Below are 24,947 nucleotides of genomic sequence, written 5' to 3' on the forward strand. Positions count from 1 at the left end.
AACGCGCTTCCTGATGCCATTAAGAGACTACCGACTATACCGTCTTTCAAAAAAAAAAACGTTCACGCTCACTTTTTTACTTTATCCGAGCAGTAAGGGCTTTATATTATTCTCAATTTCGTGTATAACATAGTATATGTCATATATGTGTAAGTATATTTGTTATTCATATATATTTATTCGTTTATATATGTAATTTTAGTATGTACGTATATCAATAATTACTAGTACTGCATTCGAGTATTCTGCCACTTCTCTATGGTTGACTGGGAGAGAATGCTTTTAGCATTAAGTCCGCCATGTACACATATTTGTACCTACTAATGAATAAACAAATAAATAAACAAAAATTATTTTGGTTATTTGATTAGAATTATTTTGTTTAATTCCGCTACCATTAGTATGTGTGCGACTGCCAACACTCGAAGATTTACTATTACTATTATTACCAGAAGTCTTACAACTTTATATATTAGCCCTTCTATATTATTATATGAAGAATAAGAATTCCGTACGATATTAAGCTTGCCATTTGTACAAATTTTATTATGTAATAAATAATAAATAAATAATTTACTTTAATAATATGGTAGTTAAAAAAAGTTATTCGTCCGTTCATTTACTAACACATACTTATTTGTTTCAGTCCTAATGACAGTGTTCCTGGCCTGCCTCTCAACGTTACCTGTAATCATGCTGATAATGGGTGAGTTAAGATTCTTAAATTATGAGTTCGTTTTATCAAATACCATTGGTATGTATCTCTCACTTTGTCTTCAAGTCAAACTCTGTTTTCTCCTGTGGCAATAATACTTCTTTTTATAAAGCGCTTTCCAGCATAAAGATAATTTTAAAATTATTTTTTAAACATAATTTAATTATAACGTTTATTAATATTATATACTAGTTGCATCTCACTAGAGGGAGGGACTTTGTACGAAAGTCGTTTGCATGGGTACCTCTGTCTCATTCGTGTTTCAACCGTGAAGCAGTTACGTTTGTATGATTGTGTTTCGGTTTAAAGGGTGGGATATGGCAGTGAATTTACAGGGTACAGAGGAATAACACCTGAGTCCTCAGGAATGGCAACGCATGGTGGGTATCATGAGCGAAACAGTATACTCTGTTATGTCCATAGTACTGCTCATGTTTATAATCGACGGTTACCATTTTGCCGTGGTGGGCCGTCAGCTTTGATTAGAATTATTTTGTTTAATTACGTAATCAGTATTTTTTTTATACAACTTAGAACGGCATACAAGCTGACGGTCCAGTATGCATGCGACTGCCAACACTCGAAGATTGGCTACTATTATTAATACTAGAATTTCTACAGCCTTTTATTAACGGTGCCGAGCTGTTAATACTGGGCTCTGAGAAGCAATCTATTAATTGAATAGATGTCTCGTCTATAGGTAAAACACGTACCGCAAAACATGCGTGGACGGAATAGCGATCGGAGATTGGTGGCAATATATTTATCGACTTTATTTGAAATTAATACAGGAATAACAATACAGTATGTTTATCAATAATTATTACTCAATAATACTCCGAATGTTTGCAGATTTGTGCCTTAAAATAAAACAGTAGGGGATTGCCCTTTATTAAGTTGTAGCTACCAATACTACCCACAAATAGAGTGGAACAATAAAGCCAGAAATGGTTACTGTCAACCATGAATATTCATAGAGGATTCTAGGTCGGAAAGCTAATGTTATACAATAGTTGGTCGGGTGGAAGTGGTATTTACCCAATAATAATCACTTAATATTATATTTCTGATAATTAATTGAATATTCATCACCCATAATCGGTGTGTACTGGGCCACTTCGACGAATAGATAATGCAAAATTAAATCTGAAACAATAAAAATAACAGCGAATTTGTAATTAACTGTAATATTATTAGGTTGTAGTATCAGCCGCTGTCTATTATACATAAATAGCAACAGACATAGATAGATATACACAAAAAAAGAGATAAAAGAATACACATACAAAAAAAGCAAAATACATAAAAAGTAACATATTTTTTTCATTTCATGCGTGTGCCATAGTAACACCAAATGGTCACAACTCAGTTTATTGCTTTGCCATCAAAAGAGCGAAACACTGATATTCTGTTGTGGCCAAAAGTCATAAATAAATCTAAAAATATATAAAAATACAATAAGTTTAAAATTAACATTTTTAATTACATTGCCATTGAAACTAAACCATGTTTTGAATAAGCAATCAAAACAAGCAGCCGTAATACGAACTTTGTGTATTACGCGGACTATTTCGTACAATCTATATTTAGAAGATGAATCGACAGATCCATCTAACAATCTGACTACCCACTTGTAGCTCTAAATGGTTCTTAGAAAACAAATTGTCTCTCATTACCATTTCCTTATTAATTACTAAGAACATACTATCTGTTGATTCGCAAATGAATCAAGATCATTTTTGTATTCATAACTTTTTAACTTGTAAACTTGAATTTCGTTTAAAGTAGCAACAGTCGAGTTTCTTATCCGTTCTTTTTTGCCAAGATTATGTCCCGATTGGAGTGGTAGAATGAAAATGACTATTCAAAAATACCTACCTATAATTAATTTTATTCGAATAAAACTTGGTTTTTGCTTATTAATATTTTTGCAAAAGAACCATTTAGTTTCAAATTTAGCAGAACTTTTTTCCACGCTCAACCACTCTTTGGTATCGACTTCCAGCAGTATTTCCGAATCGATAAGACAACCTGACCTTCAAGAAAAGAGCATATTCCTTTTTAAAAGGCCGGCAACACACCTGCAATGCCTTTGGTGTTGTGGGTGATCATGGGCGGCGGTAGTCACTTACCATTAGGTGAGCCGCATGCTCGTTTGCCCCCTGTGTTGTAAAAAAAAAAAAAACTAGTACAGAGTGAAATCGAATACATTTATATCTTTTTAAGCGATTATTTTATCGGTAAAATGAATTAATATAATATATGTGTATAATAATATATATTTATATATATATGGATGGAAAGTGGTAACCGTCGCCTATAGACATGAACAGTACCATACATACTGACATAACAGAGTGTACTGTTTCGCCCATTATACCTCCTATGTGTTGCCATTCCTGAGGACTCAGGTCTTATTCCTCTGTACCCTGTAAATTTACTACTATATCCCACCTTTTAAACCGAAACACAGCCATGCAAACACAACTGCTTCACGGTAGAAACACGAATGGGACAGAGGTGGCCAAGTAAGCGATTTTTATACAAAGTCTCCCTCTGGTAACGTAAACCGTGTCTTATATTTTATAAGAGACAGGAATTAATGTAATTATTTCTGTAGGTGTAACCTAGTCAAAATAAATCAGGTACATTTATCATACTTTTTGCCTAAATGACATTAGTTCCCGTCTCTTGCAAAACATAAAACATGCGACGCGAAAGTCTAAAAGTTAACACATACTGTCTTTTATAACAACAATATTTTTTCAGTTTAAATAATTTATTACTGTTATATTATTACCATAATTATGCTATAACAACTACCATTAAATTCACACTGCACCATAGCAGAAGGATTTTTTTATATGCCACTTTTCGCGTGCGTCCCGGCGTAGAATGGGCCGCCCCTACCTTTCCCGTGTCGTCGACGACTAAGGGAGGGCAAGGGATGGGCAGCAGCGTCCCTCTTGAAACATCTCTAAGAGCCTAACTGCGGTTGCCAACCCGTTTGCCAAGTGTGGCAACTACTGGCAAACCTCCCCTTATGGGAAAGGATTATGTCCAGCAGTGGACAGTTAACGGCTGAATTAATAAAATAATAACATACTAAGCATGTAGCTTGTGGGTGGTGAGGGATTGTTAATAACGTGAAGTACCAGTCCCATTGCTAGCAATATACCTTACCAGATCGACCTCTACGCATCCCCCCCCCCCCGGAAAACCATCGTGCTGTATTCTAGGTGTATTCGTTACGAGAGACTAACTGACCTGCGTTTTCATCCTCACCTATCATCCCTCACTGATGCCCCGCCAGTGTATACTGTTAGCGCAGGCGGGGTTACCATTTCATTATCAATCATTAAAAAAAAAACACAACTAGCTTAGTTTAAAGTTAATTTTTAAGACCAAGTTCGTAGCCATCCATCGATTGCATAAGCTTATGGAGAGAATCTTAATTATTTTAATATCATAATTATTGCTATACCCTGATAGTAACCTGAAATTATTTTAATTGGATATTACGTCACTTCAAGAATTATACGAAATGCGACCGCAATCCCAGCATAACAAATTGATCTTGTTACATAATTAATTCAAAATGGTTGCTGTATAAGTAATAATTAATTATTACTAAGAATTAAAGTTGTTTACTATACTTATTTTAACTCGTTGTTAGTCTGGTGTTGTGGGTGGTCATTGGCGGCGGTAGTCACTTACCATCAGGTGAGCCGTAAGCTCGTTTGCCTCCTGTGTTTTAAAAAAAAAGTAATTTCAAATGATCATATTCGTCATGGCTGCAAGAAGAAAAAAAAGTGGGTTGTATGGACAAAGTCTTTTACCTTTCACTTTGAGATAAACAGAATCAGAAAAAAAAAACAAAAACAAACAATATTTTAAAATAAAATCGAGTAAAAAAGTGCAACTTGAATTAATATCAAAAATACATTTTTATTTTTTAAGTTTAATGACAAATAACGAACAATAATAACTTTTCACGCGCCATAATGTTCCTTTGTTTTTTTTTTTTTGTAATAAACAGCTTTCTATTTGTAAGACAGTTCGAAATTTAAATAAAACCTTTTATTAGTTACCTCCTTGGTAGCCATGTTTCGAAGTAAAAGGTCATTCCATTTTTAAATTACAGGACATATATGAGTTTACATAGTAATTTATCTGGCCGCAAAACACGACAGATATGGATTTTCATACAACTTTTGCCGGCCGCTGCCCGCATGTATCTGGTCAGTACGGCAATTTTGATTTATCTCGAAGAAGATTGTCAAAATAATGCTCACATTTCCCAAGCATGTTTGAGAAATATATATTTTCTTTCCAAAAGTGTAAGCTAATATCTAAATGTATTCCATATTGCAAATTGATGGCTTTAAAAATTGCTAAAAATACGGATTGACAAAATCTCATCATAAGGGTCCCTTTATACCATTATAACAACGGAATCTTAAAAAGTGATATTATAAAATAAAATAATTTCCATTTTAAATAAAATCCCATTCTCGGCCTCCACAATACCAATTGTATGGATAAATATTGATATCTGCGCTCGAATGTAATCACTGTCCGGGCCTCGTAATCAAACATGGGTCGGATTAGCCACGGACTCGGGCGTACAAATGAATCTAGACATATTGAATTGATAGGAATACATTTATCGGTCCCTCCTACATGTATAGTAGATACCGTATGTTGCTTCAAATTAATTTAAATTTATCAATACAGTTCACTTGATTAATCTTAACTTGAATTAGACAATAACAAATAATATAATATAGTAATTAGTATGCCAGTGCCTTATGCCATCCTTTGATGTCGGTACAATCTTTCTCTATTAACCTCCAAACGCCCTGCCATTTTATGGCTATGGTAACTGCTTACCATTAGGTTGGCCGTATGCTTGTTTGCCACCTGAGTGGAATAAAAAAAACATAGTATCCTTTGTCTTTTCCTCAATGTCCTAAACCCAAAAGTTGTCTGGAAGAGATTGTTTAGTGATAAAACCTTTAACTTCTCTTTAAAAGGGCGTGAATTTACAGGTTACAGAGGAATAACACCTCAGTCCTCAGGAATGGCAACGCATGGGGAATATCATGGGCGAAACAGTATACTCTGTCATATCCATGGTACTGCTCATGTCTTTATGCAACGGTTACCACTTTTCATCAGGTGGGCCGTCAGCTTGTTTGCCATTCTAAGTTGTATAAAAATTTTTTTAAAAAACTATTGTATTTATTATTTTATAAATGGACAAATAAATAAAAAAATATTTATATTTTATTTAAATTAAGGTCAATCTATGTATCAAAGTTCATTCACATCTTTTTAGCCGTTTAAATATGACTCAATAAGTAAGTACTATTTTTTCCTGAAGCAGTAGTACTGTTAGAAAAGGGGACAAAAATATTTGACATTTCATATAGGAATAAAATATAGAAAATCATTTATTAACCTTTCGATATTACATGTACTTACTGTTACATATACTGTGCTTTCATATCCATTAGAGTTCCCTTTTTTTTTATAAATACACTCTTTTCAGTTTAATTAAACAATATAAAATACATTTGTCTTATAATAATTTTTTAAAATTTTTAAGGAAAATTGTATAAATTTATATATCAAGATATCTGTAATATTATTGACTTGTTTTTTATTGTAATAAGAAATATAATATACATTTTGTAATAATATTGAGTTAATTTTAACTGTCCACTGTAGTAGAGCTTCCCTCTTGGGGGGGTTTGTTAGTAGTTGCCAAGCTTGGCAACTGGATTAGCAACTGCATTCTGTTGCTATTATTATAATAGCGTTTATTATTTTTTATTATTATAATAGCAGTTGCCAATCCAGTTGCCAAGCTTGGCAACTCATATATTGGCAACTGCATTCAGGCTTTTAGAAATGTTTTAAGAGGCACGCCGCTGCCCATCCCTCTGCGATCATCTATATTTACCAGAGGGAGACTGTACAAAAGTCGATTGCTTGGGTACCTCTGTCCCACTCGTGTTTCAACCGTGAAGCAGTTGTGTTTGCATGGCTGTGTTTCGGTTTGAAGGGTGGGATATGGCGTGAATTTACTGGGTACAGAGGAATAACACCTGAGTCCTCAAGAATGGCAACGCATGGGGGGTATCATGGGCGAAACAGAATACTCTGTTATGTCCATGGCATGTCCATGGTACTGCTCATGTCTATAGGCGACGGTTACCACTTTCCATCAGGTATATATATATATATATATATATATATATATATATATATATATATATATATATATATATATATATATATTATTTTATATATATATAATAAAACAAAAAATACATGTGTGCTTTCTATCCCCAGGTGTTCAATATATCAGAGATTGTCCAGCCGAGCCCCGGATACCAGTGTATATGGTTGTGGGTGGAGCCGCCGGAGGAGCAGGCATCTGCTGGCTGCTGTGGGCTCAGCTAGCCAGTAGAAGCTCCAACACCTCAGCCAGCGTACCTGAGAGAGTTCTGGCTTATACTCTCACTGTATTTCTCATGGGATGGTAAGTGATAGTATTTAGTTCTAAATGACATACTAGTTGATAAGCTGTGTAATCCTGGTAAAGAATAGGCCATCCCCTGCTATCCCGTGGGTGTCGTAAGACGCGAGTAAGGGAACTTAATTGTCGAGGTATGATCATCAGGTTTTAAGAGGTTGCCAATCCATTTGCCAAGTGTGGCAACTACTGGCAAAAAACTCTTAAGGGGACGTCTATTTTCAGGGGAAAATTCATGGCTGATTTGGTGATCATGGTGGCTAGTTGACAGTCCACCTAATGGAAAGTTTTAGACGTCAATGATAAACATGACTGATACTATAGAAGACATAGAATTAACTGCGATGCCCATAAGCGTTGCCAATTTTTTTCAGGTAAAAGATTTTCCACATTGGTTTATAAATGATGCAGTTATATGGTAACAAAAATAAAAAAATAAAACCACATTAAGAAGTTCCTAATTTGTGGAGTCGATTAAAAATTAAAAAAGACAATAATATCGATTTTTTTATGTTATTTGACCTTAAACAAATTACCAGTCAAAGGTCATATAATTAAATTAAAAAAAAAGTAATAAAAGAAATACCATATTTCAAAACGAACAACGAAAAATAATTTTCCTTTGAAAATCGACACATCCCAAGGGTCGAAAAGTTGCTCAAGTCAAACTTTATTAAACGAAATAAATTTTTCAAATAATTTTCCAAATTATCGAATACTTATATACCTACGCTTTGTCAAAAAGTTTTAACCTCTCAATATTTAGTAATCAACTTTTTCTTTTTAGAGAAATATTTTTTTCTTATAATAATAGCCCGTTATATAATTCTAAATTATAAAAATGATTTTTTTATGCAACTTAGAATAACAAACAAAGTTGACGGCCCACCTGATGGAAAGTGGTAACCGTCGCCTATAGACATGAGCAGTACTATGTACATAACAGAGTATACTGTTTCGCCCATGATACCCCCCATGCGTTGCCATTTCTAAGGACTCAGGTTTTATTCCTCTGTACCCAGTAAATTCACGCCATATCCCACCCTTCAAACCGAAACACAGCCATGCTTCACGGTTGTGTCAGTCGTTAATTATCGATTATTGAATATAGCCTTTTACCAGTAATTGCCACGTTTGGCAGGCGAGTTGGCAACCGTAGTTTGGCTTTTGGTGGTGTTTCAAGAGGGACGCTGCTGTCCATCTCTCCCTCATAAGAGGCGATTAATCGCCACTTATGACACCCACGCCAAAGAAAAAGATGGCTTATCCTATGCTGGGACCACGGCTAATCCTATTATCCTAAGCGCTAGACTGATTTTAATGAGTCCTATCCTATCTTTCAGGTTGGAATTAACAATACTTACAAAGTTTCATTGAAATCAGTTGAGCGGTTTCGGATATTTTGGTTGCGGAATGACCATAGTGATACGGGATTTTCAATCGACTCCAGAAAGAAATAGATTCTCAATTCGATTGTATTTTTTATGTTTGTTACTTCATAGCTCTGCCAATTCTAAACCGATTTGGAAATTTTTTTTATTATATGAAAAAATATACATACATAATTGGTCACATAGAAATTTTAACTTGAATAATTTCAGTAGTTCAGTTTTTAAAACAAAATATCTGGTTTTTTGACAATTTTCTCAAAGATTTTGTTGTTTTTTTTTTTTTATGGAACGTGTTTTTTTTATAATTATTGAGATGTACAGACAAAGTTTTCGTAAAAAATCCAGTGTCAAAGAATTATGTTTTAACAAGTTGCTTTCTTGAATATTTAATTGAATAATTTTTCAAAGCTCTTTCCGAAATTACATACAATATACGGGCGTTTTCCTTTAATACCTTATTTTATCAAGTTACTAAGCGAGACAAAGAGAAAACGATACGAAAATTTATTTATAGATTTATCCCATTTTCTCTTTGCATCTTTTTTTTTTAAACGAGCGACGAATTTAATACGGTTGTGATGTTTCTGAGATGGGCTCTCTGATAATGGTAAGATGGGAATTGTAAACGAAATTTTTAAATAATAAATTGGTAAACTTTTTTTTTATATGTAATAATGAATTTTTATTTACTACTTTTTTACTTAATTTTGTACAGTCATTTATGCAAAATGCCAGAACAAACAAAATTTCTAAAAAACTATTTTATGTCTTCTATTGTTAAGAGTAGGTATATATAAATAAATAGATTTTTTCTTTAATCCAATGTTCCATATAATTGAACTTATAACTGTAGTCTCAGGAATAGTTACACATTAGAATAATAGATGACTCCTAAGAGTGGCAGGTCATAGGAGGCACTACGGGCATTACAGTGTTAGTTTGAAGTCAATATTATTATTTTACCAGAGGTAGACTTTGTACAAAAGTTGTTTCCTTGGACACCTCTGTCCCATTCGTGTTTCTACTGAGAAGCAGTTGTGTTTTTATGGCTGTGTTTCGGTTTGAAGGGTGCGATATGGCAGTGAATTTACAGGGTACAGAGAAATAACACCTGAGTCCTCAGGAATGGCAACACATGGGAGGTATTTTTTTTTAATGGATGATAATGGAATGATGAACCAGTGAGGAATGATCGGTGAAGATAAAAAAGCAGGTCAGTTAGCCCATCGTGACGAATTCAACAGTAAATTAATCACGATGATTTCCAGGAGGAACCACGTAGATGTCGACCCGATAGGGTGTATTGATAGCAATGGGGACTAACCTCTCCATTACTATCAATCCCTTCCCCCTCATAGGAGGTATCATGGGCGAAACAGTATATTTTGTTATATCCATGGTACTACTCATGTCTATAAGCGACGGTTACCACTTTCCATCAGGTGGGCCGTCAGCTTGTTTGCCATTCTAAGTTGTATAAAAAAATGTCTATAAGCAATGATTGCCGTATTCCATCACGTGGAGCACTTGTTTGCTAATATAAAATAATAAGGGATCCCAAGTAATGCTATTATTGTTGCCCTTCAAACGTCAAACACGTACCTTACACGTGCCTAGGGATATTTCATCTCCATCCTCAATAAAAGGATGGTTTCGTACCTAAATTATTATATTGTGTATAGAGTAAGTCGGTAATTTATGGATAATAATAGACAGACCGCCTGCCCAGAAAGGCAACTATTAGCAAAAACCCTCTTTATAGGGAAGCCCTATGTCCAATAGTGGACAGTTAAAAGCTAATATGAAGATGAAATAATTTGCCTTTATCTAATCTACCCGTGCAGAGCCAAGGCACATTGCTAGTCAGTAATATATGTAAAGATGCTGTTTAATATCCGGAAGCAAGCTTCATATTTAAATCCCCGTCAACCGCAGCGTTCGAATTGATTCGAAACGGAAACGCGACACATGCATACATACCTACTAGAGAAATCAGTGTTGTCACAGAGTACAAGTGCTGCCATTTATTATGTTATTCATTTCCGTTTCATGATGACTCACTCTGATGTCATTATTCATTCTGTGACTGAAGCCCGTTCATTTTATGTCATAAGTAGATAAAGTTTGGCTTCTCCATAAATACAGAGGGCCTACCATGAAGTATTTTCCGAAATTTTGGGGACGAACGAAACAGAAATTTGATGTTGAATTTATATAATACATGCCGTTTAAAATTATTAAAAATGTTAAAATATCGTTCCTCTGGACTATTAGGATAGTATTTATGATGAACGAAATGTTAAACTCCATTTACTGGGTCGATTTTGATACGAACAAAAACACGAAATTGAGCGCGAAATTTCGGAATTTCATTTCATGGTAGACCACCAGTATCTACCATCTACTTCTGAATTGTATATAATTTATTTTATTTAATACTTTATTGTACATACTAATCTATGCTAACAATAAATCTGTAGAGTTACGGTTTTATTATTATATATTGATGATTGATGATTATTCTCTCTTATTCTTGGCCACAGCAGAATATCAGTGTTTTGCTCTTTTGAGGGCAAAGCAACAAACTGAGTTGTGACCATTTTGTGTTACTATGGCACACGCATGAAGGAAAGGAAAGAAAGGAAATTGTTAGTTTATATATTTTGTTTTTTGGTTTTTTTGTTGCTTTTTTATTTTCATTCTTTTATTTCTTTTACTGTGTATTATGTGTATGTTTGTATTGTAATTTGTGTGCTGTAATTAATGCAAATAAATTATCTATCTATCTATCTATCTTTGTATTCTCGCAGGTTTGCGTTCGGCAACTATTGGACACTGGGCATCCTGTGGCCTGACTACGCGCCCACACTGTTCGAGCCTAACCAATGGTGTCACAGGACGTTATACGTGTTCGCTCTGACGCAACTTGGCGTGGTGTGGGGCGTCATAGCGTTGCTAGTACTCTTGTTACTAGCGTTAGTAGTATGCCAAGTAAGTATAAACTAATCATCATCATCGTTTCAGCCATTATCCGTCCACTGCTGGGCATAAGCCTTCCCCTGCCTGCCATAAAGAACAGTCCTGATCCACCTGCTTCCATTGACTCCCTGCATTGCATTTTAGGTCATCGCTCCATTTAGTGGGGAATAAATAAAAACTAATACTAAGGAAGAAAATGTTTATTTATTTATTTATTTGTTTATGCATTCCATAATAATTAATTAATACATAATACATAATTAGTACATATGGTTTCAATTATGGACCCTGTTGGGCACAGCAAGTACGAGAGAGGAGGACAACACTTTTTTCACTTTCGAAATAGTGTATCACGATAAGTACGTATTTTCTGTATTATTATTATTCATTATTTAAGTATCGGTGTGTATCTATTCATATCGTAATTGTTATTAGTATTATATAGTTATTTAATATATTCTCTAGTTTATAATTATTTATATTCATATTGTAAAATTAATGGACTGAAAGACGATGTAGTGACAAAAATCGAAAAAGGAATGTTGCGTTGGTTTGGTCATTTGGAGAGGATGGATGAAAGAAGAATTACGAAAGAGATTTATCGAGCAAGAATGAATGGAGATGTCGGTAGCGGCCGCCCTAGACAGACGTATGTCGACCAAATAGGCGACGTGCTGAAGAAGGGCCAAATTAAAAGTACCCGTAACCGGCGAGCGTGTATGACAAGATTGATGAATGTGGAAGAAGCGAAAGAGGTTTGTTTGAATCGAAGCATTTGGCGTTCCATTGTTTCTGCCTACCCTAATGGGAGACAGGCGTGACAGATATGTATGTATGTATGTAAAATTAATCAATAAATAGTTTAATAATAAAATTTCAGCAATGTCAGTTTTAGCTATGTCTTAAATCATTATCAATTCATAATTAGTTATTTATTTATAAATTACAAGATAAATTCTGCTTGTCAGCAGTTTAATTACAAATAGACTGAAAATGAAACCTAGAATTCTAGAATAGTGGCAAGCGAATTCGTCGATGGAATCGACATCGCTAGCGAGTCCGTGAGTTGGAATGAGTCGTCCGGCGTTGCTATCTCATTCTGTCTCACGGATTCACTAGCGATGTCGATTCCATCGACGAATTCGCTTGCCACTTGTCTAGAGGGTCTGGACACAATGCTAGATTTACGCTTTATATAGTGATTGCTGTATTTATTGCGTGAATGAATAATCGATTTATTATCGTTTTTAACCGACTTAAAAAAAAGGAAAATCTCAATTTGGTTGTATAATTTTTTTATGTTTGTTACCTCGTAACTTCAACAATTGTATACCGATTTTAAAAATTCCTTCTATTTGAATTCGGTTGAAGCATACAGGGCACAGAGGAATAACACCTGTGTCCTCGGGAATGGCAACGCATGGAGGGTATCATGGGCGAAACAGTATACTCTGTTATGTCCATGGTACTGCTCATGTCTATAGGCGACGGTTACCACTTTCCATCAAGTGGGCCGTCAGCTTGTTTGCCATTATAAGTTGCATAAAAAAAAATCTAATTTTTCTTTTTCTTAGAAATATTGTATGAATTAGGCAACAGTAATTTGCAAGTAAAACGCAACAGATAATTACGATGCAAATGAATTAAATATTCATGTAATATTTTAAGAGTGTCTATTTCTAAGCAGCCTGTATACAAAATGAAATCCTCTCGGTGCTTCGGGAAGCACGTCAAGGCGAAAGGCGTTTGTCTTGAATGTTATGAAAAAATAAACACAGTCCTTTCAAAGTAGGCAAGGGGATCATGGTAAAGAGATGAATGGTTGTTTTATGAACCAGATTATTGTTTTTTACAAAATTTTATTTTACTTACAATAAAATTTTGCTTCAAATAGTTTGCAGGGCCGTGAGTTAGTTCCTAGAAATGTTCAAGTTTGACTAAATTTTCAATTCAAATATTATTTTTCACTTTGTATAGGAAATTTTATTTGTACCTAGAAAAATACGTTAAATTGTTAGTTTCAGTGGCTTTCTCTCAGTTAAAATGATAGTCGTAAACAGATTAGGAATTCGAATCTTTGAATTGGAAACTTCTCTTCTCGTACAGATAAAAATCTGGCTCGAAGGATCAAAATGTTATAATGCTTAATTAAATAACTGACCAAATTAACAAATTAAGCTGTCTAATTAATTTGTTTTCCGTGATGTGAAAGAGTAAGACTTATCATTAGTTACTTTTATCCCTTACCCCCTTTTATCATATAAGGCAACTAGGATAACTAAAATATACATAAGTGCACATAATATATTTTTGTACTAGGGAAACTAAAAAAGAAGAGTATATATTGTATTCTACTAAATCTACTCTCTTTTATTATACAAAACTTGGTATATTGAGCAGTAAATTTGATGTCAAGTGGAAATGACTGAAATTATATACCTCATTAGAGATAAGGCCGTCCATTGTTATACCAATGTGATCACTAACGATCACTAACCACTAATCTAACTTTTGGAGGGTATAACAAAGAATATCTATTCATCTATATTCTTCATAAATCTAAATCCTTATTTGGGGTAAGATTTAGGAGGATAGGAAAATTCAGACCCTCACCTTGATTCGATTTACGTTCAGACCAATTTAGGAAGCGAACTTTTCTTAACTAGCTCATGTCTGCGTGTCCTGGGTTGTGTCCTTAGATGTTTGTTCTCTGATGCTTTATAACAAGGTATCTTGGCTTAAAGATCAGGCGTTTAGTGTAATTGTTTGACATTATAACGTTATCTATAATTTCGTCTGTCAATCAGGTGTTCGGCTGCGGTTGGCTCGGCCCACCGAGGTACAAGTAGCAACGGCGTAGCGTCGTGCTCGAGTTGTGGCACAGAAACATCAACAACACCATGGATGTAGCCGGAGCCCTGCTGCCCTTTACGCAAGTCGTCAGACCGGAGCTCACTATACACGTGCAAGAAGTCCTCACGCAGGCTGACAGGGAAGTAGACACACAGAAACCAAAGAATCCCATTCCAGAAATAAATGAACCCGAAAAAGACGGTCCGAAAAGTCCAAACACAGTGAGGGACGTAGCGACTTTGAAGTATGGGAAAGGCAGTCCCGCCTGATGGTTGTTGGTTGTGCTTCCGACGCATGGCAAGAAACATGTGCATTTCGAAACGACAGACAAGATTTATTACTTTTAATTCATTGGTTACAGACTGTTTCTCAATATTCGAACAGGAAAGTAGACGACAAAATTCAAAGAGCAGCATGTGAAAGGTTACATTAGCTAGTGTATGTAGTTGATCGAGTTGGTAAGCTTTTTGAGTGTTGATTTAAAGGTGCTGAGTTGATTTGACAATTAGTGTTTAGTGCAACATCCGAGCTCAACGCTGTTTGATTTTGTGCTATTGCGAATTTTCGACGCATGATGGTGTAGTCTTATATGTGATAGTAGAATTAAAGCTAAAAGCATTTCTAGTTTAATTTGTTTTATTAAACCCCTATATTGTAATAGTGTAGTGTTGTATAAACATTTTTTTTTTTTGGCTAAGATACAACGAATATTAATTAGTATTAGTAATTTGTAAAATGTAAATAAATTAACACTTCTAAAAAGTTACAATTGAATCAGTTGTCATATATTACTGGGAATATTGAAATTTAAAAAAAAAATATATTGTCATATACATATCGGATGCTTAATCTTATATTTGAGAATTGTATACTAATAATAATTAATAATTTTGTATAAATTTTATGTGCACTGTAATATTGAATGTCGTCGATTTAATTGATGCGATACGGGTTTGCTTCTCAAGATACTTATTCAAAAAGCTCATAAGAAACTACTAAAATATCAAGGACTGCTTTTTTATTAATATTTTTTATATGGGAATATTAACATTATTTACAAATTATAAATACATTAGTGTGTACGTGTGTATAATAATATTATATTCATATATTACCAGCTTTATTTTTTTTTAATATTTCTCTTCATTTTTAAGCGGTTTGAAAAATCCTAGGGTATTTTTATGCTATCTGTTTATGTGCATGTTATTTTTTAATTTTACCATTACTAATCTGTTTTTGATGCCACTTTCTGTAGTGCGTTTTTGGATTTACTCCTTATTCGCTTCATACTAATTTTGTTACAATAATGATTTTGCAATTTTTTGGTATAAATTCTTAAATCATTGATTTGATTAAAACGAATGTTTATTATGTTTTCATTAGTTTAAAAAATAAATTTACATTTAATATTGTTTTTATTATTTAATTTAACTTCCCATTGTCTTGTTTTATTAATATGTTTATATTTTTAACTAAAATGACAGCATAGTTGTCTACGAATAACTTGGTTTACAATCTATAGAGCCAATCAGTAGAGTCCAGTCAAAAAATCATTTCGAGTTATCGGGAGTCTTTTTGACTTTAGATATCTATCTCCTTGGACAGCTATACTTCGTAATAGATTCTGTTTAATTGATGTTTGACGTTTGAATTTGACAGTGTCAATTTGACATTTAAACCAGTTGCTGTAACTGTCAAGTCATAGTAATGTAGTCATTAGTAGTATTTAGTGTATAAAATATATTATCTCGAATTCTGAAATCAAATAAGTCGCATCAAGTTGCATGGAGCAGGCTTTAATAGAAATTTTGTGAAATAATAATATTTTTATAGAATGAAACTATTAGTAATGTACTTTGATGTGATTATAGATGGTGAATATTTATTATATTCATAAATATTATATCAGTATTTCGTGTTTACATTAGTTTTTTATTCGGTGAACAAAAACTATGATGATTTAAATTTTTCAAAATTGTCTATACGTCCTAAAATTAAGATATCGTCCCGTTAATAGACCAATTTTCGAAACGGAAAGCTTTATGAGACATTTATAACTTATTTATCAAATTTAATGGAGTATTTAAAAGTTGCTAAGAACCAATACAGAGTCAGAGATATTATTTATTTTTAATGGTGCTGTTTCAATTATCATTTTAATATTAAATAATGAGAAATGTAAAAACAGCAATGCGTATAGAATTGAAATTTTTACTCGTAGACTATAAACTAGGTATTTGACCATATTTGATAGATTTGTCAGAGTAGTTAACATGTCAAGTAGTTCAATTTTAAACCTAAGAACAAGGAATTACATAGAAGGAATAATAAAATAAAAACTGTAAATCATATGGTTGCCTCCTTTCTTCTTATGCAAGTATAATTAGTAAAAAGAGGACGAAAGATACTCCATCAGTTGCTATTAGCAGGCTAGTGTATAGAAAATGTTATACGGCCGTATAACCCTACCAAATTAAGATACAATCTGCTTGCATGCTTTCTACACAAACTGTGTCGAATATATAATCTAGTAATGTAAAATTTGTTATTAACAAATAATTGACATGTCAGTATAAAAAAAAATTACATACACATTTTCTATAAACTAGCCTGCTATGAATTGAATAAAATAGAAACTGATGGTGTATCTTTCGTCTCATTTTTACTAATTGTATTTGCATAAGAGGGAAGGAGGCAACCATATGATTTACAGTTTTTATTTTATCATTCCTTTTATGTAATTTTTTGTTCTTATTTTTAAACAAGCGTTTGACGGTAATTATTATTCTTAAACTATTGCATAGATAAAGAATAGAATTTACGATCCTAACCGATGTATATCTTACATATTGGATGCACGAGTTACTTGTCTATGCCTTTATGTATCACTATGAAATAGTGTCGATGCTTTTCTAACAAATTATACTGAAGACTTTAGCAAACAAGTAAAAATAATCACAATTATATCCAATGTACATAATGTAGTGAAATAAAAGTATATATAGTAGTTCTAATGAGGCTCTTCCAAAAAAATATCAATTTGTTGTTATATTTGGAGATACTCCATTATTGTAATAATTTTTAATTATTTAAATAAAAGAAAGATGGAGGACAAAGGAGAAAAAGTTAGGTAGTATTCATTATTTGAATATCATTGCCTTGATTTTGTATCAATTTTCTTGGCACGTTATGAATTTTTCATTAATAATAACATTTTGATTTGATGTCAAATTTGGTAGAATTTCATTAATTTTTATTATATCAAGATCCAGATTTTGTGTTTTGTTGTTTCTTTTTTTGTTGTTTTAACAATAGCAAGTTTAATAAAATTTTCCTTCTGTTCGATAAAGTAGTAATAAATAAACAAACCAATTTTGACATTTTATAATATTTGTAACAGTAATAATTATATTTACATTTATTAAATCTTAAATTTTTATGTTAAGAAATCATAAAACTTAACACAATTTTAGATTCTGTCTTTTTTTGGAAGACCCTCTTTAATAAAATTAAATACTATTTATTGTAGAGAAAAAAAATTGCATCAAATACGGACAAGTTGAAGATAGTAAAACTTGATTTAATGGCGGTGAAATTTTTTTTAACGCCATATTGAAAGTTTAGGTGGAAAAGAACTGGATATGGGAACATACTAATCCTGTAGATATTTTTATAGTAACAAGTATCTATAATCAATGAGGCAACAAAAATATCAGAACTAATTAATATTTATTGCATATCTATTCATATCCTAAAGGAATATTATTAAGTAGTACCAATTGTCAGTATAATGTAGATACTATATTTTATAGGAAATAGGAATAATTTTTTTTATTCATATGTACCATTTTGTAAATTTTTGTTCAAAACTTTAATTGAAATTATTTTAAATATTTCTTTGTTTAGAGATTTTCTCAACCAACTTCAAATAAAAAAATTTAAACTTTAAAAATTTTAAATTAATTAATTTAAAATTAAACTGTATTATGTATTGTATTATTGTATTATGTATTCTGCAATGTAAAATCGAATTTCCAGCATTCTCGTAAAAAATTAGTATTTAGACAGCTGGATGCATAATCGTCGTTTTTTTTATCACAAATGGAAATAAATAAAGGAATTTCGATTTCATCCTGTATTTTGAATTAGATAATAAAATTTCTTTATTTTGAACTGTCTGAATTATACTGAGTTTCGAAATATTTTTACACTGTATTATACTGAGATTCGGATTATTTTTACACTGTATTATACTGAGTTTCGGAATATTTTTACACTGTATTATACTGAGTTTCGGAATATTTTCACATTGTATTATACTGAGTTTTGTGGTATTTAATGAGATAATTTAATTAAAATTAATGTAATTTCTTTTACTATGTTACATTATGTTAATGAATTTCCTAATAATGTAAATTTATTAATGTTAGATATTGTATATGATTAGTGCCTATAGCATACACATGCTTTATATTACGACCACTATATTAGAGTTATAGATTCCCTTGTGTTATCTATCATACAGAATAATCTATAAATTATGGGAGTTACTGATAACAATTAATAAAGACTAAGAATAAATATAATTATAAATATAAATAACCAGAATCATGACTTTATGATTTTTATTGAAATATAAAATTAAACAAAATAATGTAAAAAATGTATTTGCGTGTCTTTATTGTGATGAAATGAGTAATAAATGTTTTTTTTTTTATTATTCTGTGTATTTTGTTCAAAATTATCATACCAGCCCGTCTACTCATAACAAAAACTTATTAAGGAGATTTTGTTTTAGAAAAAAAAATGCCGATTTTAATCCTTGTTATTTTGATTTAAAAATCAAACTACTGAACCGATTTTGAATACATTTAAAAGTAAAAAAAAAATATATAAATATATTTAAAAGTAAATAAAAACAAGATTATTTCAAATCGATCCGCAATATGTACAATTACTTATATTACATAATTGTGCATTCAAATTTAAATAAATAAATGTATAAATAACAGTGGTTTGAGGTTACAATAATAAAAAAAAAATACAGCTAAATTACTAGAGAGTAATGATAGATGGGGTTTAAGAACAGAGCGGAGGGAACTGTTTTTCTTTTAACGGGTGATAATGGAATGGTAACTCCTCCTGTGCTATCGGTATATGCTGGCGGGGCACCAGTAAGAGATGGATAACAGGTTACGATGAAAGCAATTCAGTTACCTCATCGTAACTTATTCCACTAGAATTAAACACGATGGTTTCTAGGGGGAATTGCGTAGAAGTCGATTTGATAGAGGGTGTATTACTGGTAATGGGTCAGCTAGATCCCATTACTAACAATCCCTTTCCCCTCGGATGGAACTGTTAGGTACGAGGATAAAGGCTAGACTTCATCTTCAACTATCATCTCTGACTAGTGCCTCACCGATGTATACCGATAGCGCAGGCAGAATTGCCATTATATTTTTATGTCATAAAAATACTACGAAATGGCTTCTCTGACAAACGTCCAAATTAAATAAAATTGAATTAGATTTACATTAGTACAAATGATATACCGTGCGTTTTTCAAGGCACTTTCTTCCACGCACAACCATTCTTTGGAATCAATTTCCAGCAGCAGTATTTCCGAACCGATACGACAACATAACCTTCAAGAACAGAGTATATTCCTTTTTAAAAGGCCGGCAGCACACCTGCAATGCCGCTGGTGTTGTGGGTGATCATGGGCGGCGGTAGTCACTTACCATCAGGTGAGTCGCATGCTCGTTTGCTCCCTGCGTTATAAAAAAAATATGGGTTACCTAATTAATATATAGTTCACCCAGAGAATGTAATAAATAAATAAATAAATATTTTAATTGAGGGTAGAACTGATTAATTACAACAATATAGGCTCGCATACTCATAATGTCTCATATTGTAATGTATGTATATCTTATTCCCGCACAAAATCAATTACTTTGATATTGAAAATCTAATTATTTTATTTCTAATAATATTTCTACAAGATCAATATGAAAATATATCCTTTGAGTTAAAAAGAATTTACCAAATCGGTTTATAATTGAGTGAGTTATGAAGTAACAAACAAATATTTTTTTCTGTTATTTCGTACAAAAACTACAATACTTGCTTTTATATCAGCCTCCTCTATATGGGAGGTTTTGCCAGTATTTTTTATTTTTTTATTATACGACTTAGAATGGCAAACAAGCTGTCGGCTCACCTGATGGAAAGAGGTAACCGTCGCCTATAGACATGAGCAGTACCATGGACATAGCAGAGTATACTGTTTCACCCATGACACCCCTCATGCGTTGCCATTCCTGAGGACTCAGATGATAGTGTCAATAGTCGCCACGCTTGGCAGGCGGGTAGGCCAACACAGTTTTGGTTTTTGATGATGTGTTAAAAAGGTACGCTGCTGCCCATCCCTCCACCATAAACTTCTTTAGTCGCCTCTTACGACACCTACGGGAAAGGATATGGTGGCCAATTCTATGCCGAGACCTATACGACTACATGGCAAGCTCTGCTTTCTTTGGAACTAAACGGTACTGAGTGATATATAAAGTGGTATGAATTATTAATAAATTAATGTTTTTTGCAACTTGGAATGGCAAATAAACTGACGGCTCACCTAATGGAAAGTGGTAACAGTTGCCTGTAGACATGAGGAGTACCATGGAAATAACAGAGTATACTATTTCGTCCATGACACCTCTTATGCGTTACTATTCCTCTGTACCCTGTAAATTCACTGCCATATCTCACCCTTCAAACCGAAACACAGCCATGCAAACACAACTGCTTCACGGTAGAAACACAAATGGGACAGAGGTGTCCAAACAAACGACTTTTGTACAAAGTCTCCCTCTGCTAATGTGATGTGATTTGTAGATTTGTGCTTTGTAGCTGCAGAATATAGTGAATTTATGTATAAAATTAAAGAAGTACATTAAATAAATATTTTAAATACACAATCGGGACTTAATGCGATGAAAAAGCCAAATTAAGTATATTAAATAAACCGAGTAAACATTTGAATTCTCGACGACACTTAACTAAGGCTTGTTAACTTAATCTAAAAGTTCATCTGTCTATAGTTATGAAGTGCAAATGTAATAAACTAATAATACCAACAAGGAGTGGCAATAACTTGATTGTAGTCTCGCCCTCTGGCACTATTTGAATGTACAAACACCCAGGCAGATGTTTCGCTAATATTTGTATTACAGTTGGCGTTAGCAAACTTCTTCTACGTGAATTTAGTTTGAGGTTATGACTTCTAGGGTCACTAACTTAATTGTTATCAAAGTCACATTATTAGATTCTGCATCTTTGCGTGAATTTACAGGGTACAGAGGAATAACATCTGAGTCTTCAACAATGGCAACGCATGGGTAGTATCATGGGCGAAACAGCTCTGTTATGTCCGTGGTACTGCTCATGTCTATAGGCGACGGTTATCACTTTCCATCAGGTGGGCCGTCAGTTTGTTTGCCATTCTAAGTTGTATAAAAAAAAATAGATTATATATGTAGATATCCTCCATATAAATGTTTCATATAGTGGAGGGATGATGCAACCTAAAAATATACCCTCGTCATACCTATTCAACCGTTACCTGTCCACTGCTAAACATAGGCCTCCCCCATAGACTGCCATAAGGAACAGTCCCGAGCCACCTGCATCCACTGACTCCCTGCAATACATTATTGATCGTCGCTCCATCTAGTGGGGAGTCATCCTATACTGCGTTTGCCCGCATGAGGTCACTACTCAAGAACCTTCGGCATTAGTTGTCGATTCTTCGAGCTATATGACCAGCCCATTGCCACTTCAGCTTGCTCATCCTTCAGGCTATGTCGAACACTTTGATTCTTTTGCGGATAAAATATATAATATGTATTAAAAATGTAACTTTACCACAGCTCGATTTAACGAGATATGAATCTGCATCTCTCCATAATGCAGGTCAAGTGCACGCCTATGCAGTTGTATTTACATATTATGTATTTTATTTACATTTTGTTCATATTCTAGCGTATTAAGGAGTAAGTATTCATAGCGTCCCTCTTAAAATGTCTGTAAAAGCCTAACTGCGGTTGCCTTTCCGGCTGCCAAGCGTGGCAACTACTGGCAAAACTCTCTTTATGGGGAAGGCTTATGTTCAACAGTGAACAGTTAACGGCTGAAATAATAATTATAAAAATACAAATGTTTCGAGAGAAACGGGTCAATTTTTTCATACAATTTTGCGTGACAAATAGTTTGGAGCGATTCCTTTATAACTTCTATACTTATTTTGTCTTTATATCTCTGCATCTTTTTAATGCGTAAGTACTTATTTTATTTTATAAATAATACGTCAAGATACGTTGTATGCGTAAGTATAATGAACACTGATAAAAAAACGAGTCAGCTAATTTGACAATCAGCTGACAAAAAATGGACCCGTTTTTGAGCCTCGTTGCTCAATACAATCTAAAATTCTGCATTACTAAATGCAGCGTAAATTGACATGACATCTTTGTTTGTGTCACTAATAATAGAAAACATATACGTCTATGTGTCATAGACACATTAGATTTTACAAAATAACTTTAAAAAGACGGAATTGTGTCACTACAAATAGATTTTATTTATTATAATGTATTCATGTACATAATAAGAGTTGTTACAATGTTTTTAAGAAGAGTAAATATATAAACCTTTTTTGGGTGTAGCAAAATTTAATTGATAGGTAGCTAATATATATACATTAATGTCAATTTAGATGTTAGATTATATTTAATTATTTTACAAATAATTTTACATATTTTGCATGGTAATAGTATGTTATTCTACTATTGACATTTTAATTCGTTGTCAGAGTACGTTTTAAATAAATATATATCAATAATACATTAGACTAATTCTTATTAAAAATTGATCAATCGATTTTGAAAAATAACACATAATTCCGACAAATTTTAGGAGGAATTTATATTAGAAGAACGCTTCATAATGTAAACTAAGCTCAACAGGTCGAACGGTCGTAAAATTTAGTCCATTAAATTCAAACATGTACGTTCCTACACGCATCTCGAATTACGGTCCATAAAGTTGCGGAATTTCATCCGTTCAGTAGACCTTTGTTGGCATTTGCCTATAATATATGGACCTTTAATTATTAAGCGACTTCAATACGTGACTTATATGCGTGCGTACGTGTATGTGTGCATGCGTGCTTGCATGTATATATGTGTGTGTGTGTGTGTGTGTGTGTGTGTGTGTGTGTGTGTGTGTGTGTGTGTGTGTGTGTGTGTGTGTGTGTGTGTGTGTGTGTGTGTGTGTTGGTATGTGTATGTGTCTGATATTGTATAAATTATATAAGTAATTCTTTTTCAATATAAGTCAATTCCGTTTTGGCGTCGTATTAAATTTGTCACTTTCGATATTGTTGTTCGTCTTTGATTAGGAAAATTCTATTTTTTGTGTCTGTTCTTTTTTTTTTATAAAGTATATGCACGAAATATACCGTCGTCCATCGGTGCGTTTTGCTTTCTTTAAAATAATAATAGTTATAATACTGAACAATACAAATTTTGCGATCTTCAATTTTTTTGTAGAGCAAAATATACCTGTAAGTGAAACCAATCTATCTGATAAAAGGTATTATTATATAATAAACTATATCCTGCCCGACTGATACACTCTCCAGACTGTGTAAATTGCAGGAAGGTTTAGAAATTCTATCCGCACACGGGCTTTGAACATTGTATCGTAGAACTGGGCTAGCAATTTTCCAAACAATCAAACAGAGTGCTCCGCAACGGGGAATGCGAAATGAAGGCGTTTAAACAAAGTTGTGAATTACTCTTTTGTTAGTCTTGAGGTCGTATCGGGTACTGGCGATATCTGAAGCTTCATTGTAAGTGGTAAGATTTCATGCGGAAAATAAAAAGTGAAAACTATATGCGTGCCCTTGAATTAGGTAACAAACTTAAACAAAAAATACAAAACCGAATTGAGATACCTCTTTGTGCTGTTTGGTTGAAAGAATAATTCTATTCAAGTATCCAGTAATATGGACTTCCACCAAACAACACCTAGTGCAGTAAAATATCTATATTTGCATATTAAGAAAAAAAAGTTTTTTTTTTTTAATAATTGTAAATGTGTTTGTAAACAATTATAGTGGAAAAATATTTCCGATTGACTCATCTACAATCGGATTTAATATCATAGAAAAAGTAAAATAAAATATGTTTTTTTTGTGACTTAGAATGGCAAACGGTTCGTCAGATGGAAAGTGGGGTTGTCTGTTACTTTTGTCGTTGATGGGTTCATATTCCTGTAAGAGAAACATCCAATTTCACTAATACACCTAGAATGAGGCTTTGGGAATAAAATGAAAAATGAAAAGAATGTTGTGACAGTAGAATTATCATAAAAAATACTCAAAAAATAAATAGTTAGT

The 24,947-nt window shown here is 33.0% G+C and overlaps 1 protein-coding gene across 1 annotated transcript in view; it reads left to right on the top strand.

The window, feature by feature from the left end:
- LOC113519309 (uncharacterized) overlaps positions 1-19,178 on the top strand; it is a 133,776-nt gene extending 114,598 nt beyond the window's left edge. The window contains exons 6-9 of the mRNA XM_052899632.1: positions 647-706; positions 7,076-7,265; positions 11,461-11,641; positions 14,437-19,178. Of these exons, the coding sequence (XP_052755592.1) occupies positions 647-706; positions 7,076-7,265; positions 11,461-11,641; positions 14,437-14,478 (473 nt within the window). The 3' untranslated portion in view covers positions 14,479-19,178. The remainder of the gene's footprint in view (positions 1-646; positions 707-7,075; positions 7,266-11,460; positions 11,642-14,436) is intronic.
- The last annotated feature ends 5,769 nt before the right edge of the window (positions 19,179-24,947 follow it).

Source organism: Galleria mellonella, unplaced genomic scaffold, assembly GCF_026898425.1.
Source record: "Galleria mellonella isolate WM207_F2 unplaced genomic scaffold, CSIRO_AGI_GalMel_v1 utg606, whole genome shotgun sequence".
NCBI lineage: Eukaryota > Metazoa > Arthropoda > Insecta > Lepidoptera > Pyralidae > Galleria > Galleria mellonella.